Here is a 22,518-nt window from a genome sequence, read left to right as displayed (position 1 = left end):
AATGTGAAGTTAAAAAGATTCACACAATTTTAAAGGTATTTTCTTAAAATTTAATAGAGACATTATTTGTAGAAATGTGGAACTGGTGCATCAAAATTGGTGCCATATAAGTTTTACATATGGAACATTTAAAAAATTGCGATGAGAGATCCAATCTTAAATTACAGACGAAAACACTGGATTTTTATGCAAAATTTCAAGTAAATTAATTCAAACATTTTTTGGAGAATCAGTGTTCTGTTTGGAAAAATATGTCAACCAAATCAATAAATTACAACATTTGAACTAATTCCAAGTCTCAACTACTTGTATTACAAATTATAAAACTGAAATACACGTATAGGAGTATAAAAATAGATGATATATTGAATGAACCAGAAACAGAAATATCCGGCAGATTTAGAACTTTTTGATTTATCAATACATCCTCCACAAAATGTAGTCCCTACCAAATACTTTTAAAATTTTAATTGACACAATTTGTTTTTCAACTGGGTTGGGTTCAGTAATAGATCTGTAATATACTTGTACCAAAGGGATCATTATTGAACCAGTATAATGCTAAGTGGAAGTACCCTGCGCAGTTGTGCTTAAAACTTCAGGATCTAACTTCCTAGATACCAAAAATTGCTTGATTGGTACCTGTTTCCTTCTGTTACATATCTTTCATTAAAGTTGAGTTGTAATTACAGTTATTACATTTATGTGTTTGATCACTTACATTCTCCTTGATACATTTACATGTTACATTTTTCACTTCCACCATCATATATATGCAATTTGCAAACAAAATTTGCTTTACGATTTAGTTTTTATTTGCTTTTTAAAATTTATTTCAGGAAGGACATTTTATGATGCATGTAAGTTGTGTTTTTCTTATATCGTCATATTTCACAATTGTGTTATTTCACGATTAGAGTTATAATTTTTAAAGATTGATTATTGTGCGTTTTAATTCATTCAACTAAAAAAAGTAGATTTCGGAAACCTAATTTTGTTTTCCAGAATGTCGATAATGACTCATATAAGATGCTTGAATTATCTTTCAAAAACCAATTTTAACAGTTAACTTGCAAGCGGAAGGAAGATATTTATTCTTCCTGGTAGGATGTTTCATCACATTAACTGTGGTTAACAAATGCGTATGGCTACAAAGCAGGTAATTTTTGTACTTTGTATATTCTTTTCCATTTTTTATTGAATATACTGTGTTATTTATATTTAAGAAAATTGGATGTTGTTGGAATATAGTGTTTTATGTAAAACTTATACGGTACAAATTTTGATGCCCCAGATGCGCATTTCGACAAATAATGTCTCTTCAGTGATGCTCAACCGAAATTTTTGAAATCCGAAATAACAGTAAACTTGTAGGCCCTAAGAGCTATTTTAGGGAACAACAGAGTGCCATATGAAGAATAAAGAATGCTCAACCGAAGTGCACGGATCCAAATTTCTTTTCTGAGGGTTCGCTTCGTGTAATTAGAGGGGGATTCATAATTAGAACTACGTACACACGTGCATGTTGTAATACACAACTTGTATGCATATATTTGCCATCAATAGTAATGTTACTAAATCATTATGTGACTTATGAATAGCGATGGTAGAGAGTGGGAAATCTGTATTCATCCCCACTCAATAAACGATGTAGTTAAAATCAATAGGGTTCGTGTTTGCTCAACTATCTATTTTGTATTGTTTATAGGAGTTATGAGATTGATCACTGTTCGGTATATTCTCCTTTAATTAATAACCGAAGAAAATGTGTATGATGTCACTTTTTTTAAGATGCTAGACATACAAACACAGAAGTATGTGTTAACATCGGAAAATCACACATATGCATTATACAGAATGATAGAAATAGATAACGATTGTCTGAAATGACAAATTGTATATGCCGACAGTTATAAAACTGCTCATTCATGGATGTACATGTATACATTAATGGTGCATCTTAGGGAAAGTGTTGTATAGTAGACATGCAATAGAAGAAATACCAGTGTATGGTTTTTGTACAATCATAATTAATTGATAATCTATGGAAAATATATATATTTTTAGTATCGATACTTTACCAGATTTTTCCTTTGATGCAGCGAATGGCATTCCTCTGAAAGATATATTTTTATCATGGGCAAAGTTTAATCTAATAAAGCTTTTTGCAAAAACCTGTGGCATCACATGCCGACCGATCCACCTTAAGGGTGTGTGGCGGTGGTTGTACTATGTTCATTTGTGAAATCTAACACCTTGTGCAATTAGTACGGACTACTTAGAATAGTGGATTACCTAGTATATGTAAAGCGTCTTAACAATATGACGTGTGATGTACACTTAACATTAACCTACATTTTTGTCTGGCTGAATAATAAAAAAAATCTACAAACCGAAGTGCTTGGTTAACATAATCGGCCGCGGTTCGTCCAGTGGAATTTCACTAATGTTGTGTTCAAATTCAAAGCAGAGCTGGGTATTTCTGATTGTCTATATATAGCATTTGTAAAGACCCGTAGTGTTATGTACTTTTTGTTGTTAACGTTTTATTGTACAATTCGATGGATATTAAAAAGTATTATTTCAATTAATGTGGAGGAATAATTGCAGGATGGATCACATTCCCCGTGTATCAGATGTCATGTATGTGGGTCTGTGCCATAAAATAGGGACACCAACAGAAGTGACCTTCAGAAGGGATTTGTGGGACACGGTAGAGATGATACGGAAACCATCACAGTTATATAAAGGAGAGCGAAAGATGCTGAGTGGTAGTTATAGGGAGGGATTCAGGTTTGAATCCTCTGATTTAGATTTCATGCTTTGGTTTCACGATCATAAGGTGATATGTGAGATGTCTCAGTCCATGGTTTATCATCCACCCAGACATACACTTATCTATATGGAGGCCTCTGATACTCCCCCAGGATTCGCCATATTACAACTACTCACACCGTCAAATCGCCGAATTGTCATGTCCTCAATATTGGAGAGAAATGAGATGGTGTACATTTCGAGTTCATTGCTCCGGATGAGATTTCATCAATCATGGATTGGAATGAATCCAGCCAATGAAGGGGAGAACATGCACGGTCCTTGTCATAACTACACGTATAGATCTATAGAAAATGATATAGCGCTGTGTTTCCATTCCCGTCATTGGCCCTTACCAGCCCTTCCCTGGGTTGAGAGATGCTTGACTCGCGCCTGGCCGTCAATTTGTGTGCTACAATCAATTGTTGATGACGGATTTCATCTCGTTCCTATCGCAAACAGACAGACAAATGAAAACTCGGACTTAGAGTGGAGAATTTCTTTTTCACAAGCGGAACAAAAGCTTGTGTACTCTATGAACCATTGCCAGTTTCTCTGTTACGGGCTAATGAAAATAATTCTGAAGGAAATTATTTCTGACGAATTGCTATGTTCATATTTTATGAAAACAATATTATTTTGGAGAATCCAGAAGACATCTTCGACTCCATGGGTACCATCAACATTGCTCCAACATGTTTGGTTTTGTTTTAAATCCTTGATGCAATGTGTTTATACGGGTTACCTTCCGAATTTCTTTATTCCGGAGAATAACATGTTTGCAGGAAAAGTTGTCGGGGCGCAACAGATGTCACTGTATCAAAAGTTAGAAACATTTTACAAAATGGGCGTTGCCTTCCTGTTACATAGTCCAACTCTCAGAGAGATTCTGACCCCGGCCCTCTCCGATCCATACTTTGTAATGCAGACAGGGGAAAGTTATCTCAAATCAGAAATAGATATTGATATTGCTTTTTGTCGTGAAAGCGTCAGTCTTCTAATTGTGACAAGTGTATCAGAATTTCTTTTCAACATGATGCACCTAAATATCATAGATCAGTTATTCACAAACTGCCGTAATGTTGTATCAGTATATCATGATAGATTACTGCATGTGCTTGTATCAACTTCCATGTCATTAAAACTACAGAGTTTGTCTGTGTCTAAGAAAAAGAGATACACCATTGATAGGTCAATAATTCACATGTTGGGTCTAGTTTCAAAGTTAGGTTGTGTATCTGATGGTTTATATTTAGCGTTATACTTGTACGATACCGGTAGATATCAAACAGCGCTAACTGTCACAGATACAGTGAAGCAGAAACTCTCACAGCCCCATATATTGTATCGCTGTAACGTAGACAGACAGAGATACAGTGAGGCGGTAGGTGGTCAGTCTATGTTAACTAAGTTTAGGAAGGCTTGGGCAAAAGATATTGTTTTCGATAAACAATTTACATATATTGACGAATTAAGGTTAGAGCAAGGAGTCAATAAAATGAACGGAATGGGGATTTTCCATGTATCCCCCTTTGTGATCCTGCACATGTTATATGTCCTATGTCACTACAGACTAGGTAACAGGTCCCAATATCTACAGGCACTGACAGACCTACACACCCTACTGCTCTATGATGATGGGGGATACGTACTTGTACTTTGCAGAGACCTGTCCTGGCAGATACTGGGGATCTGTCAACATGTTGTGGGGGACTTGCACGGGGCGTTACAGTCTTATCAAGAGTCACTCAGACAGAAACCAAAGAACAAAATACAAATAGCCACGGAAACTAGAATTAATTTACTCAAAACACAAATAAAGGACAGTACTCGTATGACCACGTAAAAGTATTCTTGTTGACGGTTTCGCTCCGTTTTCAATTCGCCCAGACACAGCTGTGTTAAAAGAGGGATAAAAGAAGAAAAAACAATTTCGCAGCCTTAAATTCGCCTAATGATAACAAGGGCGAAAGGGCCGTAAACAACGGGGAGAATATCTCTCTGTGTACAGTATTACCAGGTATTATGCGATACCTAATCTCATGGAGACTTTAATGATTTTATTAATTGATGTAAGGATTATATGTTTTACCTGCCTAATATATATTATATGAGAGAGAGAGAGAGAGAGAGAGAGAGAGAGAGAGAGAGAGAAACAGACAGACAGACAGAGAAAGAGAGAGAAAGAGAGAGGTCGTAGGTTTAGTCCAAATGTAGTGATGATAAACTAACAGTATTTTCATTTTACATCATAATGTATACCTCGAGCATTCCTTTTTAAAATAAAAATATTTATACTGAAACAGTGAATATTACTTTATCGATATGGGGTTTATTTTGGTTTTGTTTTGTTTGATATGGTTTTTTATCTAGATTGGTTCGCAGCTCACGGTTACTCAGTGTAAACATATATAGACAAGTTTTGCTTTTAAAACACTTAAGGAGTCTGTCATTGGGATTTCCATTACTAGAAACAAAGTATTTACAGTTCACTTACGTACAAGTCATAAGTAGATTACATAATTAGTATTTACAGTTCACTTACGTACACGTCATAAGTAGATTACATAATTAATCGGTATCAACAAATTTCAGACGGGGAAGGGATATCGATTTCCATAAACTTTAATTACTAATACTGTTCCTGGTACAAAAAGTTACGGGACATTTAACCGGAAATATAAAGTGTGTCCACTTTCACACATATTTGGTCAATATATTAATTATTAGATCTAGTGAGTTAGGCACTCCAAAACACTCAGGCTATACAAAAGGACTGTTTGTCACATGCACGAAGAATATGTATATATTTGATACCAAATTCAGTCCGATGGACAAATCTGATCAAAGCCTGTCTAATGCATATACATGTATATTGCCTTGCAATGATAACACCTGTAAATATAAACATGCTTTTATTGATGCTTCCAAAATATACAACAGCACAATTTACACAATACGACATATGGAAAATAACAAGACATTTTTGTGGGGACAAGGAGTATGTACAATTTTACCAAGGCAGTATGGGCACAAAGGAGGCCAAGTGTAAGCACAAGTGCTTAGTCCGAACGAGTACCGCGTTCTGGACCAGTGTAAGTGGGACCGCCCCTCTCTCTGTCTCCAGCGCCACATGGTTTCACAATTACCACACTGTGACCTCCCCCGCTTGAACGAGGTGAAGGTGGAACCAGACCTGGCAGGCCATGACCCACGATTGCTACCATATTTGCACAACTACAAATTTATTGCTTTGTGCACTCATCTCCCGCTTTGTATGCAGGGTAGGGAGACCACCAGATTATGGAGCCACTTGATCCCAGCCTACACTACGGTATCCCCAGTTCCCGCCACAGGACATAGGAACTATGTCTCCCCACAAAAATTGTAATTGAACACTTGATTTTGAGCTGCTCTGAAGGGTAGAAATTAGATGTCTTATTTAAAAACAACTGAACCCCAGATTGCAAGTTGTTAAGAAAAATGTCAAGAACTGTTTTAGAGAAACGGGTACCATCATTCCTGAACAGGTAAGTTTCTGAAACCATGATAGTTGTGTCATTGTTTATAAAACAGCTATTGACTTCCTGGGTAATAACCGTTTTAATAGCCTCATTGACTTTGAGGCGTTTCTTAATGATTTTGCCACCTGCAGTAAGTGGGGCACCATGCCAATACAATCTGGGCAACATTGATGAAGAATTTAGGATGGCATTGGGAAGAAGTACATTGTAACGGTACAAACTACATTGGATTTTATGGACAAGTTCAATGCCTGTCAATTGTGGTGTAGTGATGTCATTAGAGTCTAGATGTTTTAGCAAACTTTTGGTGGGGGTAGACGATATAAATGGTCAGACACCGCCCTATCCAGTTGGTCCCAATGCATTCCCTTACGACCTAGCCCATTTATTGAAAAAGGTAAATTAAGGTTACTTCCCCCTGGCCGTTGGGTTGCTGCATGGTGTCCTGCCCAAAAAGGGATTGATGATCCAAGGATCCAAATTGCAGTAGTACCTACAATAACTTTGACATGCTTAGAATTGATGGACATAAAATCAAATTAGTGTTGTGTTCGAATGTAACTTAAATATGCAGCTGATAGTCATCTTCCCTTGGCTGATTTCAGAATCAGAGAGGCTCGTGTTTTGCTATTTATGTTGCCATATCTATTCTAAAGCTGTGCAACCTAAAATGACCTGATTGCAGTGAAATTTGAAAATCGTATTTTGTTAAAGGCATAGTGTACAAGTGTGCCAGCAAGGGGCCTGTTTTATATACTTGGTCTCGAAGGCACAACAATTTACTAATTATCATAATTGGGTTAAATGTGGAGTTACGGTGTGGAGTGATATTCACTTTGACAGAGCTACCTATTGTGTCCGTTTTGTACTTTTCTATAGTAATCTGGCAAAGACTGTGATGTGCAATAGTAATGTCTGGGCGCTTTAGTACCAGTGTTTCAGAAACTCTTGACAAACCATAATAAGTGATAGTCAATGCCGCCGAAAATAAGACAGACTCGTATGACAACCTACACACATTGCATAGGGAGTGAATAATTCGATGGAAAAGTTCGTAGAATATAAAAATACGGGTATCCTTGGTTACGCCTGCTGACGTATGCAGCCGTTCAAGGGTTTTGATGACAATGGGACATTTTGTTGTATCTTGAAGGCCATGTATTTTATGTTTATAGGCGATGGTATTTAGATATAGTAATACTGTTCTGTAAGACATGTTTTGGAATGAAGGGTACCCAATGTAATGTAATAACTGGGACTGGCCAAAACGGTTGGAATCGAACCGAGAAAGTGCAGCCGAATTTGCTTCATGTGTCGACTGTGAAGAAGTTGATCGGCCCCCAGCGTTTGATTTGCCAGATGTCGTGCGGCAGTGGAAATGGGGATGAGTCTGCTTGGGGTGCCAGTCGCTTGAATCTGCCCCACTGTGAACGAGATAAGGAGTTTGCTATAAAATTGTGTTTGGTTTGGATGTATGAAGCCTGAATAGAGATATTGGACTCCAGACATCTTAATACTAGCTTGCGAACCAGGTTCATAACGCGGTAATATTTGGATGTAGCCTGGTTGATAACCTGAACAACTGCCATATGATCAATGTGAAATAGGAGTTAGGAATGTACAAACTGGTTTTTCAATAGAACGAGAGCGACAACCACTGGAAAAAGTTCCCAAAAAGTTATGTCTCTAATAATGTCTTACTCAACTCAACCACTTGACCAGGACCCATGTGCCCACTTTCCCGGGAAAAAATACCAAAACCTCCCCTTGCCCCCCCCCCCCCCCCCCCTGCACTTTCGGTAATCAATTGAGTTGTGTTATTATATACCCAAGGTTGACGCGAAATCACAGATATGCCATTGTAAGACTGTAAAACAAATGCTTCAGACCGCGGGGTCTGCTTTAAAGTTTTTGTTACCCTGATTTTGTGATGCTGTTTAGTAATGCCGATAGTTGAAATGATGAGCCGATGGCAGAAGGCTTGTCCTTGGGCGATGACCTTGCACCAATGAGAGGCTGCATATCACGAAGCTATACCTTTTTGGCATTGTAGAAGTAATGTAATGAATACTTGAGTTGGTTTAATTTTTCGGTAGGAATCGCATTGTCATATTGATGGCATCTAGTTTGATGCCTAAAAATTTGAGAATGTGGGTAGGCTCCATGTTTTTTCATCAGCAAGTGGAACGCCAATGTCAGCACATATAGACTTTAAAACCTGAAGGGAGTGGTGGGTTACAAAAGAATTGGGTGAGCCACAAAAAAGAAGAAAGTCATCGAGATAATGAATAATGAAATTGCTCTGTGCACATTTTTGAGTGAGCCAATGTAAAAATGATGAAAATTTTTCAAAAATGCACACTTTAACTGATTAAGGACCCAAATGGGGGCATTTTATCAAAATAATACTTGCCTTGAACTCTGAACCCAAGCAAGTCGAAATCACCAGGGGATACGGGAGAAGTCTAAATGATGACTTAATGTCAGTCTTTGCTAAACGTGCCCCTTCCAAGCTTTGCTATAAACTGTGCAGCATGGTCTTTGTTGTTATGATATACTGAGCATGTTTTAGGGTCAATGAAATGATTGATCGATGCATTTTGAGGTTAGGACAGATGGTGTATGAGTCACATGTCGCCATCTTTTTTGGGGGATCAGGCCTAGTGGCGAATCTTGCAAGCTGAGGAATGGTTGTAAATTAAATTGGCTAGCAACGTGTCTTAAGGCAACTTCTTTGTGAATTTTATTGTTAGCTATTGTTAAATTAGCATTAAGGCTAGCGAGATTATTGGACTCACGGGGTGACCTAGGCCCTCTATACTGAAGTTGAAAATCATGTAAAGGAAAAAAAAACCTTCCCAAATAATTTTGCCGTCCCTGTATCCTTCCATATGTTTGTATAAATTAAAATTATGGAATTTTATTAGTGTTGTTCCCAAAGAATATATTGAACTGTTATTTTGAGCATCTAATAATTGGGTGGTTGTCTCCGCACTTACTGCATGCATGCTTGTACCTGCACCTGTAAAAAAGGACAACTTACTCCCTTATTGAAGTGGTTACAGTACAGTAACGCAGAACGGTTTACTTGATTGAAATGACCGCCTTGGTTCTGATGAGTATTGGTTCGGGTGTGGGTTTTTGACCTATTAGAAATGTGCAACAACCAAAATTCTTGGTTAATGTTGCCCCACGACAGTTGTGACTGACTAGCCATTCTGAGGCGAAATTGCTCATTGTATTGAAACCAATAGTTAGACCTAGTCGCGGCAAGTCTAATGTCCCGGATGTATTTAAATAATTCTTGCGCCCGTGTAGGAAACTTTTCTAGCATAATAGTTATTTGTATAATTTTCCATTTGCATTTTATAATTTTCCATTTGTATTCTATATTTTCCATTTGCATTGTATAATTTTCCATTTGCATTGTATAATTTTCCATTTTTTATTCTATATTTTCCATTTGCATTGCATAATTTTTCATTTGTATTGTATCCAGGGAATGTTTATTTTGATTTGTTATGAAGGATTTCATTAGTTAACGTCACTGATGTACCACAAATGCAGACGTGCTTAAGACACAGGGCCGTAGCAATGGCGGTTCTTTATAGTGCCAACGCCTGTGTAATGGAAAATTATACAATACAAATGGAAAATTATACAATACAAATGGAAAATTATACAATACAAATGGAAATTATACAATGCAAATGAAACATTATACAATGCAAATGGAAAATATAGAATACAAATGGAAAATTATACAATACAAATGGAAAAGATCAAATATTGCAACGTTTGACATGCCATACACATCCCGAGATAAGAAAATTATTCTCGAAAACTTATTTTATCTAGTATATTAAGTTGCAACTCCATATATTAGTACTGATTTTATTATCCCCAAAGTGATACAATTTGGAGTTTTCGGAGGTAAATAAAAATATCAAAACTATCCACGGGTGAAAATTTTGAAATCAATTGCACTGGCTAGGGATGCGTAACGATGACAACGATTTATACAACAAAAGTAAAAGAATATATTTGTAAGTGCAAGTTTCGTCAAATCAGGCATAATACATCCTTGTATACTGATTACATACGGTGTAGTACATGTGCTAGAAAAAATGTATAGATTCGCCTCATGCGGACTGTAAATATGCAGATGCAAAGAGACATAACCCCCTCAACCAGAACTAGAAAGCCTACATGGTACAGATGGAGTTATCTTCCTGAATACGTGATCTATTAAAACTTAAAGATGAATAATACCTAAACTTAAACTTCATTGCATCATTACTATATCATAATAATGAATGTTATTATTAATGTGTACATATTTCAATGATAAACCTATACTGAAACTAATAAATAAACGAACAACTATCAGCCGTATGCTCTCGATCACTGCGCATTGCTCACAAAATTAACATGCTAAGTTAATACCAATTTACAAGTTTTCTTCAAAGAAAATATCAGTCTAAGAACTCGGTATAATACTGACCATCACGCTGCACATATGTATCATGATGCCAATTACTTTTCACTTTCCGGGTTAAATACATTTACAGTGCTCCCTCGATATATTGCCAACTTTTGTTCAAAACGAATTTGGACAATAAAGCGGGGGTGGCAATATAACGAATTCACCATTACAGACAATTCACTGAGCAGTCAAAAGAAATTCAATACCATGAAAGGTGAAGATAATGAACAGTGATCAATCAAAAGTTATTTGGACTCCATTCCATAAACATTTCGATTATCACGAGTTTAATTCAGCAATTATTAGTAATTAACCAGACCACCTGCATACCTTGTCCAGACTGTCACACTGCACCGATCTATATCAATGTAAAGTTGTGTGATTGCCGATGGGTGTTAGTTATTTGACATTATATTATCAAGGGTAAACGCTATAAAATTTGACCATTTGTATTTGAAAATTAAGTTTTGAGTATTATGCGGAGTTGGCATTATAACGGGGGTGTTAACATGGGGAGAAATCTTCCGGCAATAAGCGGGGTGGCATTATAACGGGGGTGTTAACATGGGGAGAAATCTTCCGGCAATAAGCGGGGGTGGCATTATAACGGGGTGTTAACATGGTGAGAAATCTTCCGACAATAAGCGGAGGTGACATTATAACGAGGGGGGGGGGGGGGCAATATATCGAGGGGGCAATGTACTTGGGTAAAGTCAATGATTGACGAATTGGCTCTTACACTATATGTCCTCATATGATGTAAATTTAATTTTGATCTAACGCATTAATATTAGTCCCGTAGCTAGGCTTAAATAGCGTAACCCAGAATATATATAGATAGATATTTTGTTGAAGAATATCCGGGGTAGTGTAACTGCGACCAGAGTTCGATCCCCGTGATCGCCAGCGGTTGTGTGTGAGTGGCTGTTATGGTTGCCCGCTCGGACACGTGGGTTTTCTCCCAATAATAATCAATGTTTTAATTTCTTGCAATACAAAGAAATGCATTGAAAACGATATTAAGGTAACTCCATACTAGCAGTTTTATCTGATACAAGTTTAAAAAGTGTATTTATTTCCATTTATTAGAGCTAAAACTAATGAATTAGCAAATAAAATTGATAGGTCATCACATTTTTTAAGATGCAAGACATACATAAACAGAATCATATATCAACATCAGAAAATTGTAATTTTCCTTAAATTTTTATCAAAATCATAAAAACTGATTATGACGATATAATAGCATTCATAACAATTGCATGAAACTGTTCCTTCACAAAAATGTTTTAAAAAAGAATATAATGGAAATCTATGGCATAATAGTCTTGATAAAGATATTAAGAAAAATAGAGTTATTGCCCTTGGATTCAATATCTTTAAACATATCATAGATTATTCATCTATAACTTAGACTTTTCAAATAGTTTACTTTTAACAAGATTTTTTACAATACCTATCAGAATAGACTCCAACAAAATCTATGTTTCTATCATGCATAAATATATATAAATTATCGATTTTGCACAATCTGATGACATTATAGGAGGAAGGAATTACTTTAATACAGATATTACAAAATAAAAGCAAATATGCGTGAAAAACGTTGTATATCCGAGTTAAAATTGAATATTATTATTATTATTATCATGCTCTTGGTTACCAATGTTGGCATTGAACCTTAAGAGCAATTTCAGTATTATGTGGATTTACTATACAAGAGGTGTCACTATGATCCAATTGAGATTCTTTGATCCGTCCCATTCAAATAGTTATCTGACAAGGAGTCGCATCTTTCCCCGTGACTGAAAAAATGTACTCCAGTCAAATTTTCAAATTGATGCCCTTCATGAAATACTGATATTAACTAATAAATGACTAAGATTATTTTCAGGTAGTATCTTTTATTTTATTTAAAATGGCAATAAATACTTTTGTTTGTGGATGTCAAGGTAATGAATGCTTTTGGAATTTGGTGCTCTATATAATATATGAGAAATGTATACGAGCGCGCTCGTGAGTGCAGACGTGTGTGTGTGTGTGTGTGTGTGTGTGTGTGTGTGTGTGTGTGTGCATGTGACGATTTGAAGTGTCACGATCGTCAGCTCTCAAGATTTGTATCACTGATCTGACGACCTCGTAACGTATACCAGTATGTACATTTGACGATTTGAAGTGTCACAATAATCAGTTCTCAAGATTTGTATCACTGATCTGACGACCTCTCCTCTTCATCGCCCGAATGACGAAAATGACAATGACAATGATAATTAACAGTGACACCACAACACCTAATACAATATAAATATAATTGATATTGTCTTTTGGAGCTTTTGTCCCTGAATTCGTTGGGTGATTTGTAATGGGTAACGGTACCATAATTGTTTGTCCAACTTCGTCGGTCATTGGTCTTGTACAAGGTTCTGGAATTGCTATTCCATATTCGTCGGTATACGGTTTTCCATAAGGGTCTGATACCGGTACAAGGATTGTGTGTCCTCGGTCTGTTGTCATTGACATTAAAGATCTCGAATATGCACGAATTTCTCTGACTCTATCTTTTAATGACCGTTTCGAATAAAACGTTCGTATCTGCAAACTGCCCTGTTTACTAGTTAAAAACTCGGAACGAGTGCTGGAATCCTGGTAGTGATCTTTGGAAACAGAGTGGTGTTTCGCTATTCTTCTGATAATTCGCCGAAATGTAGAGTCGGATATTTCTCGTGCTAACACTCCTATAAAAAAAAGAAGAAGAAAAAAAAGAAAGAGACTTCAAATTACTTTCAGTATTTAAAAGATTTGTCAGACTTATCAACTGTAAATCGTGATTTCAATTTGCCATGCATATACATCTTCATTTATTTAGTTTTCAAACAACGAAATAGAAGTAAAGGGGGGAGATAATATAGGAAGAGGAATCGTGTTTATAAAATACTAGTCCGAAATATCTGACGATTTTCTGGTGGTTTTTTTTTTATGATTTTGATATTTGCCGTGCCAGAAAAATGTTTTCCTGTTTTACTTGTTCTCGGACTAACAAAATACAAGTGACTGGAATAGATGACACACTTACCTAAAAGTATGGATGCAAAAAGCAGAACAGCAGTTGCTTTCATTAGTGCCATATCTAGAACATGAAAATGACAGGCGATCAGCATTTGAAATGTGACAGGGGGAGGTCAAACATAGGTTAACACTATTGAACAATCCCATAGTTACAACGATGGTCATTTTAAATTAAACAATTTGTATCACACCATATATGAATTTTTGAACTTAGTTTCATACCGTAATTTTTTTCTAAAACTAATCAGTTCTTTAGTATTTATAACACCGAGTAGTTTAATCAGCTTGAAAACACTGGGTTTTGTATAATTAATTTCCTTAACATACATTGCCTCAAATCAGCAAATAGCGGGGATTTTAAAATAATTTAATTCTTATTGTATCCTTGTCTCTGATTGGTCAAATCGTAAGTTGTTTTTCTAGAACCTGGTTTGGCATGGGGACACACCCTTTCGAAAATTAGATGCCGGAACTATTTTTCTCTCCCTCTTTCTCTAGATTTACATCGCAGCATTGTTTTCAGCCTACTATGGAATAGAAACTCAACGTGTACAATAAGATACTTCGGTTTGATACACATGTTGTTTTCTCGTTGTCAATTAGCATCTACTTGTACGCACATGATTGTTGTAAAACATCTTTCTCTATATGATGGTCGAATAATAGATTAAAACCAAGATATTATATTCGAATTAATGATTTATCAATTAAGTATTGCCCTGTTCATTTTGAAATACATTTCTCACTGCCCAGGGAAGGGGGGTGTTTTATTGCTTGATCCGTCTTTCAACAAAGCAAACAAAATTTCATACGTCACATTTTATCATACATGTATGTCGTCAGTCACATTGACATGTGGATCGCGATTTCTTGTGTTGGATTTACTATAGCGACAACGTTGCATGCAAGGGTAAGTTTTCATGTAGTAGACATTTTCAAAGAGTTAAAGACCCAACTTTAAGTTAACAACCCCAAATTGTTAGCCGTCTGTCAATCAAACATTTAACAATAGATCTCAGGTGGAGTGACATCCGCAGAAACTGTGGTCTAGAGCTACCCCAGAGAGTTGTTTAGATAACAATAACAGCCAGTACCTACAGACATTCTTTAGATCTTGAGGAAGCACTGTATCCTAGAGTTTTGATAGCATTGACCTGTCCATAACTGCTATGTTCTCGTAATTCAATTGTTTTTAAAAAGACCCATGAACAATGCGATTTTAATATAATTGTAATCCCCCCTCTATATACATGTATTATAAATTACACAATCAGTAATCAAACAATAATTTGCCCATTAATTTCTAAAACTTTTAACATATTGGAATGATTTATATTATCAATTTATGACAGTTCTATATTTATAAAAGAAATCATTCATTGAGCCAATGACTGAGAGTAAAAGAGAGAAAGAGGGAGGGTGTAGCCTGTGTGTCATCTAGCCATAGGGATACAGCCATTATGCAAACACTATGACCCCAGAAACACTGCTGACAGCCCTGAGACCCTTCCTGTGTACATCAAAAGTATCCATTGCACCCTGATATCTTGGCCAGGTAAATAACAATGACCATAGATAAGCTCCGCCCCACATCCAGTGATCCGTGAAGATACCGTACTGTATTTTATTTGGGTCTAAAAATAATTGCATTTTGTGATATTTGAAGACTTATATTTGGTAGGCCTAAACAATGCAATTTCCGGGCCCGTATGTTTCTCAGTATGTCGGAGATGAGTGACCTCAAAGTCGATCTCTATTTGTAAAGGGCAGCGAAATACGCACTGTATGCATAGTCTACATACATTTTCTATCATGACAAAGTTCACCTTCATACAATACTGGGCCCCGTAGACCTAAGATTAAAGATGGCAACCTTCACAACTAGACGCTTCGTCGTTGTTGCTAAGTGAATCATTGTGCCGCTCAGTTGACTTGTATTTTTGCGAGTTTATGTAAATTTGATAAACGAAGCTTAAGGTTAGTATCGTTGTCTCATGCATTGTTCGCAGTAAACTAAATTGTTACAGGTTTTATTATTTACACCTAAAGCTTTTTACAAAATCTATATGCACTTTCTCCATATCTGGGGCTTTATGAAAACCTCACATTTCTGAACCGTATAATAAAAGATGTAGACATAGGTATAAACAATGTAACATTGTGTTTCTGTATTAACGAAATGTTTGTTTGTTTTTCAAATTATCGGAAACCGAAAATTATGCTTTCATCCCTTGTTCTGCGACACGTTTTTGTGTTTTATGGAATTTACCATTATAATCAAACAGTATGCCAAGGTAATTAAATCCATTGACAATACGTAAACATGAATTATCAAAAGACTGTGTCTCATCTTCCTAATTTTACCTCCGTTCCTGAAAACAACAATTTTTTTATGTACATTTATATATATTTAGGTTCCACTCATTAATATATTTATTCAGAGCATCTAACATGTTTTGTAAACCCTTAGGAGTTTCCAATATGTTAACCATGTCATCTACATAGATTAAAAAAGAAATTTATTTTTTGAATATCGAACCTTGGACAATATTCCTTGATATAACTTATATTAAAATCATTAACATTTAAAGAAAATGAAATGGGTGACAAAGTTTCGCCTTGCATTAAACCTGTGTCATTAAGTACTAGTATATGATTAATGATGTGTTGTAATTTTATTAAATAAAAAAATCAACCAAAAATTGCCCTCTATTGTAAGATATCTTCTAAGCGGACCCCGGCTGTTTGCTCTTTACATCTATAAGGCCTGACAAGTCTGCGACCTATACGTTTATCGTCACATTTTTCATGTACAGAACTAGTGGTGAAACTAGCTGTCGGAGTAGTAATTAAGTTTACATGTCCGTTTGTATTCAACTGACATTTTGCATAAAAGATTGAAGATAAAGAAAACAGAAATTTTTATCAAAAATTCTAAACGGAACACAAAATTGAGAATAGAGTAACGAACTATGAATTTTAAGTTTTAAAAGTGGTTACTTTGATTTCGTTAGACTTACCTCTATTTCTTTCAGTATGGCCCTTGTTTCATAATCACATTTCTACCTTCTTTAATTAATTCTGATTTGCAAATTTTCATCTTACTTATATTCAAAATTTGACTGTGTAAATCAAATCATTGTTGGGTAACGTGCGAGATCCTGTAATTTGTTTTATTCATTAGTTTAATTTTATAGGATATTTATATGGAAATGCCAAATACCCCTCAGGATTTTTATTTTGTGAATAGTAATCAATCAGATTGGTGGATATGCTCTTACTTAATATAGTTCAATAATTATCTCGACTTCATTTCTTGAATCAAATCGTATAAAGGGGGAATAAAGTTTATTCCTTTTTCAAATTAAAGTTTGGGCTAAAAAAAGAAAAGAAAAGAAAACCATCCAGTTTTCAAATTCTCAATTAACATTACTTAGTAAATCACCGAACTTCCTACACGGGATGCGTACTCTCCTTGGTGCCTTATCCCGTCTCTGAAGATTCTAGAAGTCCATGTTTGCCCTGCTCTCAAATGTGTATTCTTTGAAAGATTTATAGGAATGAAGACCGTTCTGGTAACCCTTTTCATTATAAATCAGTGCTAGGGTTTTATTGGCGTTCCCAAGCTTTTTTTGTTTAGTTTGTATCTCTTAAATCTTCTTGATAACGAGCTCGTCTACATTCTCTTGTTTAAATGTTCTTAATAACGAGCTCGTCTACATTCTCTTGTTTAAATGTTCTTGATAACAAGCTCGTCTACATTCTCTTGTTTAAATGTTCTTGATAACAAACTCGTCTACATTCTCTTGTTTTTCTTAAAAGTTTTATCATTGTCGGTATTGATTTGTAACGGATTGAAAACGGCGTCAAAGTTTGAAAACCGGACGCGTTAGATGCCCTTAATTATCTAAGTTTCCTGTTTCTTGTCAAGAGAAAAATACTGACTTCAATCACGGATAAAATCAAAGTACATTTTATAAATATAACATTCCATGCGTAAGGATTGACTACATGCACTACTATCTGATATGAACATCTGCACTGAAATTGAGCAAACATGGTGGATAATCTATCATTTAGTAAGCTTTGTTAGCCGGTTTTGACATTTTATCGATTAAGTATAAGAGCCCACATGTCCTACGAAAGATTTAAACGATGCATGCTTATTAACATTTTTCCGAACTATGTATAATTTAGTTGTGTCTTGTTTTCCTTCAACTTGAAACTGTTAACAGAGCCGGCTAATGTAGAATGTTGCCGATTACTACAGTGATCCCCCACTATATTGCCCCCCGTTATAATGCCACCCACGCATATCGCCAAAAAAGTTCAAAGTCCCGTTTTCCTCGCTATGTAAAACCCCGTTATAACGCCATCCCCCGCATACCGCCATCCGCCAACCTCTTTACAGGTACGATTTGGTCAATTACCGTTATAATCACCCCCGCTAATTATCGCCAATCAACGGCAGGGAAATTTCAGTTAGCAGGCTAACCAATTATCCGCCGTTAGCCCTCCAAGTATCAAAGTTTGGAGCAGATAATAAGTTACGTAAACGATAATCATATGCATCCGAGTTCAAATATGCAGTGTTTTTTTTTAATCTGAGTATGGCGGACACACCGAAATCTAATAGCACGTTGATGTAGTAGATAAAATTTGTTTGATTTCTAATGACAGCTGTACACACACACACCCTTCCCCGATATAATGCCACCCCCGTTATAATGACAAAATTACCGAGGTACAAATGTTGGCGTTATAACGAGGGATCACTGTATATGTTATTGCTGATACTCTAAATAATGAACAATTTGTTTAACAGAAAGTGACCATAGTGCAGCAAGCATGTACTTAGTTCAAACATTTGTAAACGAGTCCAGTACCCTGTGATAAGGTGTTGCTGGTTTTTTTTGGAATCTAAAACTGCTAGGTAATAGTGCCTCTGCACGACCATCGGGATTTCCCATTATAATGCCTGGGTAACTGCTTAGGATACTTATCTGCCTGAAGGGCCGGCGATTTGAAATGATCACACTGAAAGCGGACTTGCGTATTCATATGGTAGAGTTATAAAATCTACGAGTAGATGCTCTACTTGCCTTGGGAAAAAAATGAAGGAACCGCAGTGACTGCATTTCTTTTAGTGTAATCTTATTTGACGCGCCTAAAATTAACAACATTTCCATAAGCTCTATAGTCAATTCCTTTAGGATGAAAATTGTTTTACTAGTTTTGTGGTTGAAACCCTCGTTTTGTTGTCATCAACGGGGACTCCGATTGCTTGACACATTTGTCTACAGACTTGAGCCAGGGCATAGCAATATCGAGGCATTTGCTTACTTACAAACAAACAATCGTCTAAGTAATGGATGATATTGTTATTGTCTGCCTCTTTTGCTACTATCCAATATAACAATGAAAAAAACTTCTCAAATGTCGAACAAGAAATAGAGCATCGGAATTGCGTTCATATGTCAATGTAAAATTGGTTATCGATGCGCATAATAATAATGATATTTTAATAATAATATTTATTTATATAGCGCCCTCTATGACTATAATAACCACTCTAAAGCGCTGCACACAATAAAAATGATACAGCATGTTATAAAAGTAGTAAAAGGAAATTATAATAGCATTAAGACAGATAATATCAAAACAATGCTAGAAAAACATCAATAATGTGAAGTAAAATTACTAAAATCTAAAACATGATATGCATGAAAAAAGTTCCACGCAGTACAATCAAATGATATGAAATACAATAGTTGAAATAAATATACAATTATACACTTGAAAAAGTCATGTTAAAATGATGGTAAAGAAACCATAAAGATTTAAACACCTATAATACTAATAATATGCAAGTCTAAAAAGATGTGTTTTAAATGTTTTTTAAAAGTGTTTAAATTCTGACAACGGCGGGGGGTATCAGGCAGAGAGATCCAGAGTGTAGCTGCTGTTACATCCAAGCGCCTGTTTCCATATTATGGAGGTTCGACATCTGGGTCTAACGAATATCAGTGAATTTTCAGATCTTAGGGAACGATTCGGTTGGTAAACAGTGACCACCTCCTCCAAGTATTTTAGTGCCATCTTATGGATCACCTTATATGAGTAGAGGATAATTTTGTATTGGCTGCGCCTGTCAATAGGCAGCCAATGTAAAGAAATCAGCACTGCAGTTATGTGATCACTTCTCTTGGTACGAGTGATGATTCGTGCTGCCATATTCTGTGTCCGCTGCAATTTTGCCAAGTCGGTTGTGTTAATACCGAAAAGAAGAGCATTGGCGTAGTCGAGCCGAGATGTCACGAGGGTACATACTAAGGTCTTGTACGCATCTTCTGTGATGAGCGACCGTATTCGTCCGATGTTATGTAGTTGATTATAGTGTAAAACTTATACGGTACCAATTTTGATGCACCAAATGCGCATTTCGACAAATAATGTCTCTTCAGTGATGCTCAACCGAAATGTTTGAAATCCGAAATAACTATGAAGTTTTAGATCTAAATATAGCCAAAAACAGCGTGCCAAACAAGTGGAGCCAAATTCGTCCAAGGATAAGAGCTATGCACGAGGGAGATAATCCTTAATTTTGAAATGAATTTCTAAATTTTATAACAGCAATTAAATATACAAATGAGATTTGCTTTTGCATGCAAAGTGTCTTATCAAACCATACACCTAAATTCTTCACAAACGGTGTTTCACTGATAATAGTGTCGCCAAAGTTCAGATTGTGTGATGGTGAGTCAGTGACTATGGTTTTCGGTGGAAAAAAACAACAACAACACATAACTGCGCATAACTAATAAGGAATAATCCGTAGGATGTATGAGTAACAATATAAAACACTTAGTAAATCCATCTTGCACAATGAATTCCCCTGCCCTATATTGTCTTTTTTGTGATTTGTCATTTTAATAGCCTGGACAAATGAGGCATATAAGACTAAACACAATTGTGGGTCAATAAACTGGCTTACACTATTTCCTGATAGGGCTGGCAGGTTTGTTCTTAACCTCCAGCTACCATCTTTTTTAGGCAATACACTAACTGGGTTACACTTTCAATTTGATATGTCCCGTGGGGATCCGGGTTAGAATAGGTCCTCAGTATTCCCTTGCCTGTCGTAAGAGGCGACTAAATGGGGCGGTCCTTCGGATGAGACCGCAAAAACCGAAGTCCCGTGTCACAGCAGGTGTGGCACGATAAAGATCCCTCCTTGCTCAATGGCGATAAGCGCCGAGCATAGGCCGAAATTTTGCAGCCCTTCACCGGCAGTGGTGACGTCTCCATATGAGTGAAATATTCTCGAGAGGGACATTAAACAATATTCAATCAATCAATCAATTTGATAAGGGGTGGTATAGAGACGAATATGTCCTGCGCCCCAATCGGAACTCCTCGAATGTCTCGCGCACTCGACATAGATCTCGGATGTAATACGATGGCATCCATGAGCGAATTTGATGCATTACTGTGACGTCACAATTGACAATGCATCAAATTCGCTCATGGATGCCATCGTATTACATCTGAGATCTATGTCGAGTGTGCGAGACATTCGAGGAGTTCCGATTGCCTGCGCCCTAATTGTTTTGGATGAATAATTTTGAAGCAATTTAATTTGAGCAGCTTGAGTAGCAGATTTCATATTATTTGGTGAAATTGGGAGCCTAAAACCACTATATAATTCAATTTAAAACCATGAGAGAAACGGAAACAACACACTGCACTAACTGGGAATCTGAGTATTTTACAATATATGTTTTGAATATTTGATAGGTTCATGGGTGTTGAACCGACGGCCCATTTTTCTTGGGTGTTGATCAGAATTGAATACTGCTCGGGGGTTGAAGGGACAAAATTGGGTTGACTTAATGGTTGACAAGGTTGAGTGTTTGGTAAAGTGTATTGACTCGAGGCTTGAGCTCGAGGGAATGAAATACTCGTGTTGACCCAATAATAAATTCTTGGGTGGGGTTTATTACAGCACATACATGAGTGGTGGTAGTTGCATGTCTGTCTGGAACATGATCCCTGGAAATTAGAATAATAACATTTGAGGGTTGAATGGGCTGAGAGTGGCTGGCTTGAATTAGAAATATACATTAACCACAGCTCGGCATCCACTGAATCCCAAACATGTGTGGATTCTTGGACATCCGTAGCCTAAATTGTCTATCGTACTCCACCCACCCACTGAGTGATCTGTTTGCTGCCAGTCTAACCTTGTGAATGTACTTAAGGATGCCCTGGAGATCAACAGGGTGCCTCGTTAAGTAGATGCTGGCAAAAAAAATGCATCAGTCCAGACTTGAATTGTTGTCATTTTAAGGTGGGTTTTTGGGTTGTATATTCACGATCGATACATTTTGATCATAGGTATGTTGAAATTCGGACTAAAGCAATTTGGATAACTCTTTTCTATTCTTTGCACCAAACATTTTCTTTTGATCGACATGTCTAGCCACCCCATCACCCACACTGACTAAAGATGATATGGTAGGTTGTAAATTATCGAGAGCAGGTGTGAATGCTCTCCCTTTTGTTTAGTTGATACATTTGAGCGAGATCAGAATCGTGGGTAGTAGGAGTCACCATTATAAGGTTAGT

The 22,518-nt window shown here is 36.4% G+C and overlaps 1 protein-coding gene across 1 annotated transcript; it reads left to right on the top strand.

Moving 5' to 3' along the window:
• Positions 1-1,103: 1,103 nt before the first annotated feature.
• Positions 1,104-5,117, top strand: LOC125673909 (uncharacterized). Its single transcript, XM_048910861.2, has 2 exons — positions 1,104-1,159; positions 2,611-5,117. The coding sequence occupies exon 2, from the start codon at positions 2,612-2,614 to the stop codon at positions 4,658-4,660; it is 2,049 nt and encodes a 682-aa protein (XP_048766818.2). The 5' UTR covers positions 1,104-1,159; position 2,611; the 3' UTR covers positions 4,661-5,117.
• Positions 5,118-22,518: the final 17,401 nt, after the last annotated feature.

The sequence above is a fragment of the Ostrea edulis genome, chromosome 3 (genome assembly GCF_947568905.1).
Source record: "Ostrea edulis chromosome 3, xbOstEdul1.1, whole genome shotgun sequence".
In the NCBI taxonomy this organism is placed as follows: domain Eukaryota; kingdom Metazoa; phylum Mollusca; class Bivalvia; order Ostreida; family Ostreidae; genus Ostrea; species Ostrea edulis.
Note: the sequence above shows the minus strand (reverse complement) of the source record. Positions and strands in the feature narration are given on the sequence as shown.

What these genes read in the sequence shown, in the direction of transcription:
- LOC125673909 (XM_048910861.2), top strand. Translation starts at nt 2,612, where the DNA reads ATGGATCACATTCCCCGTGTATCAGATGTCATGTATGTGGGTCTGTGC.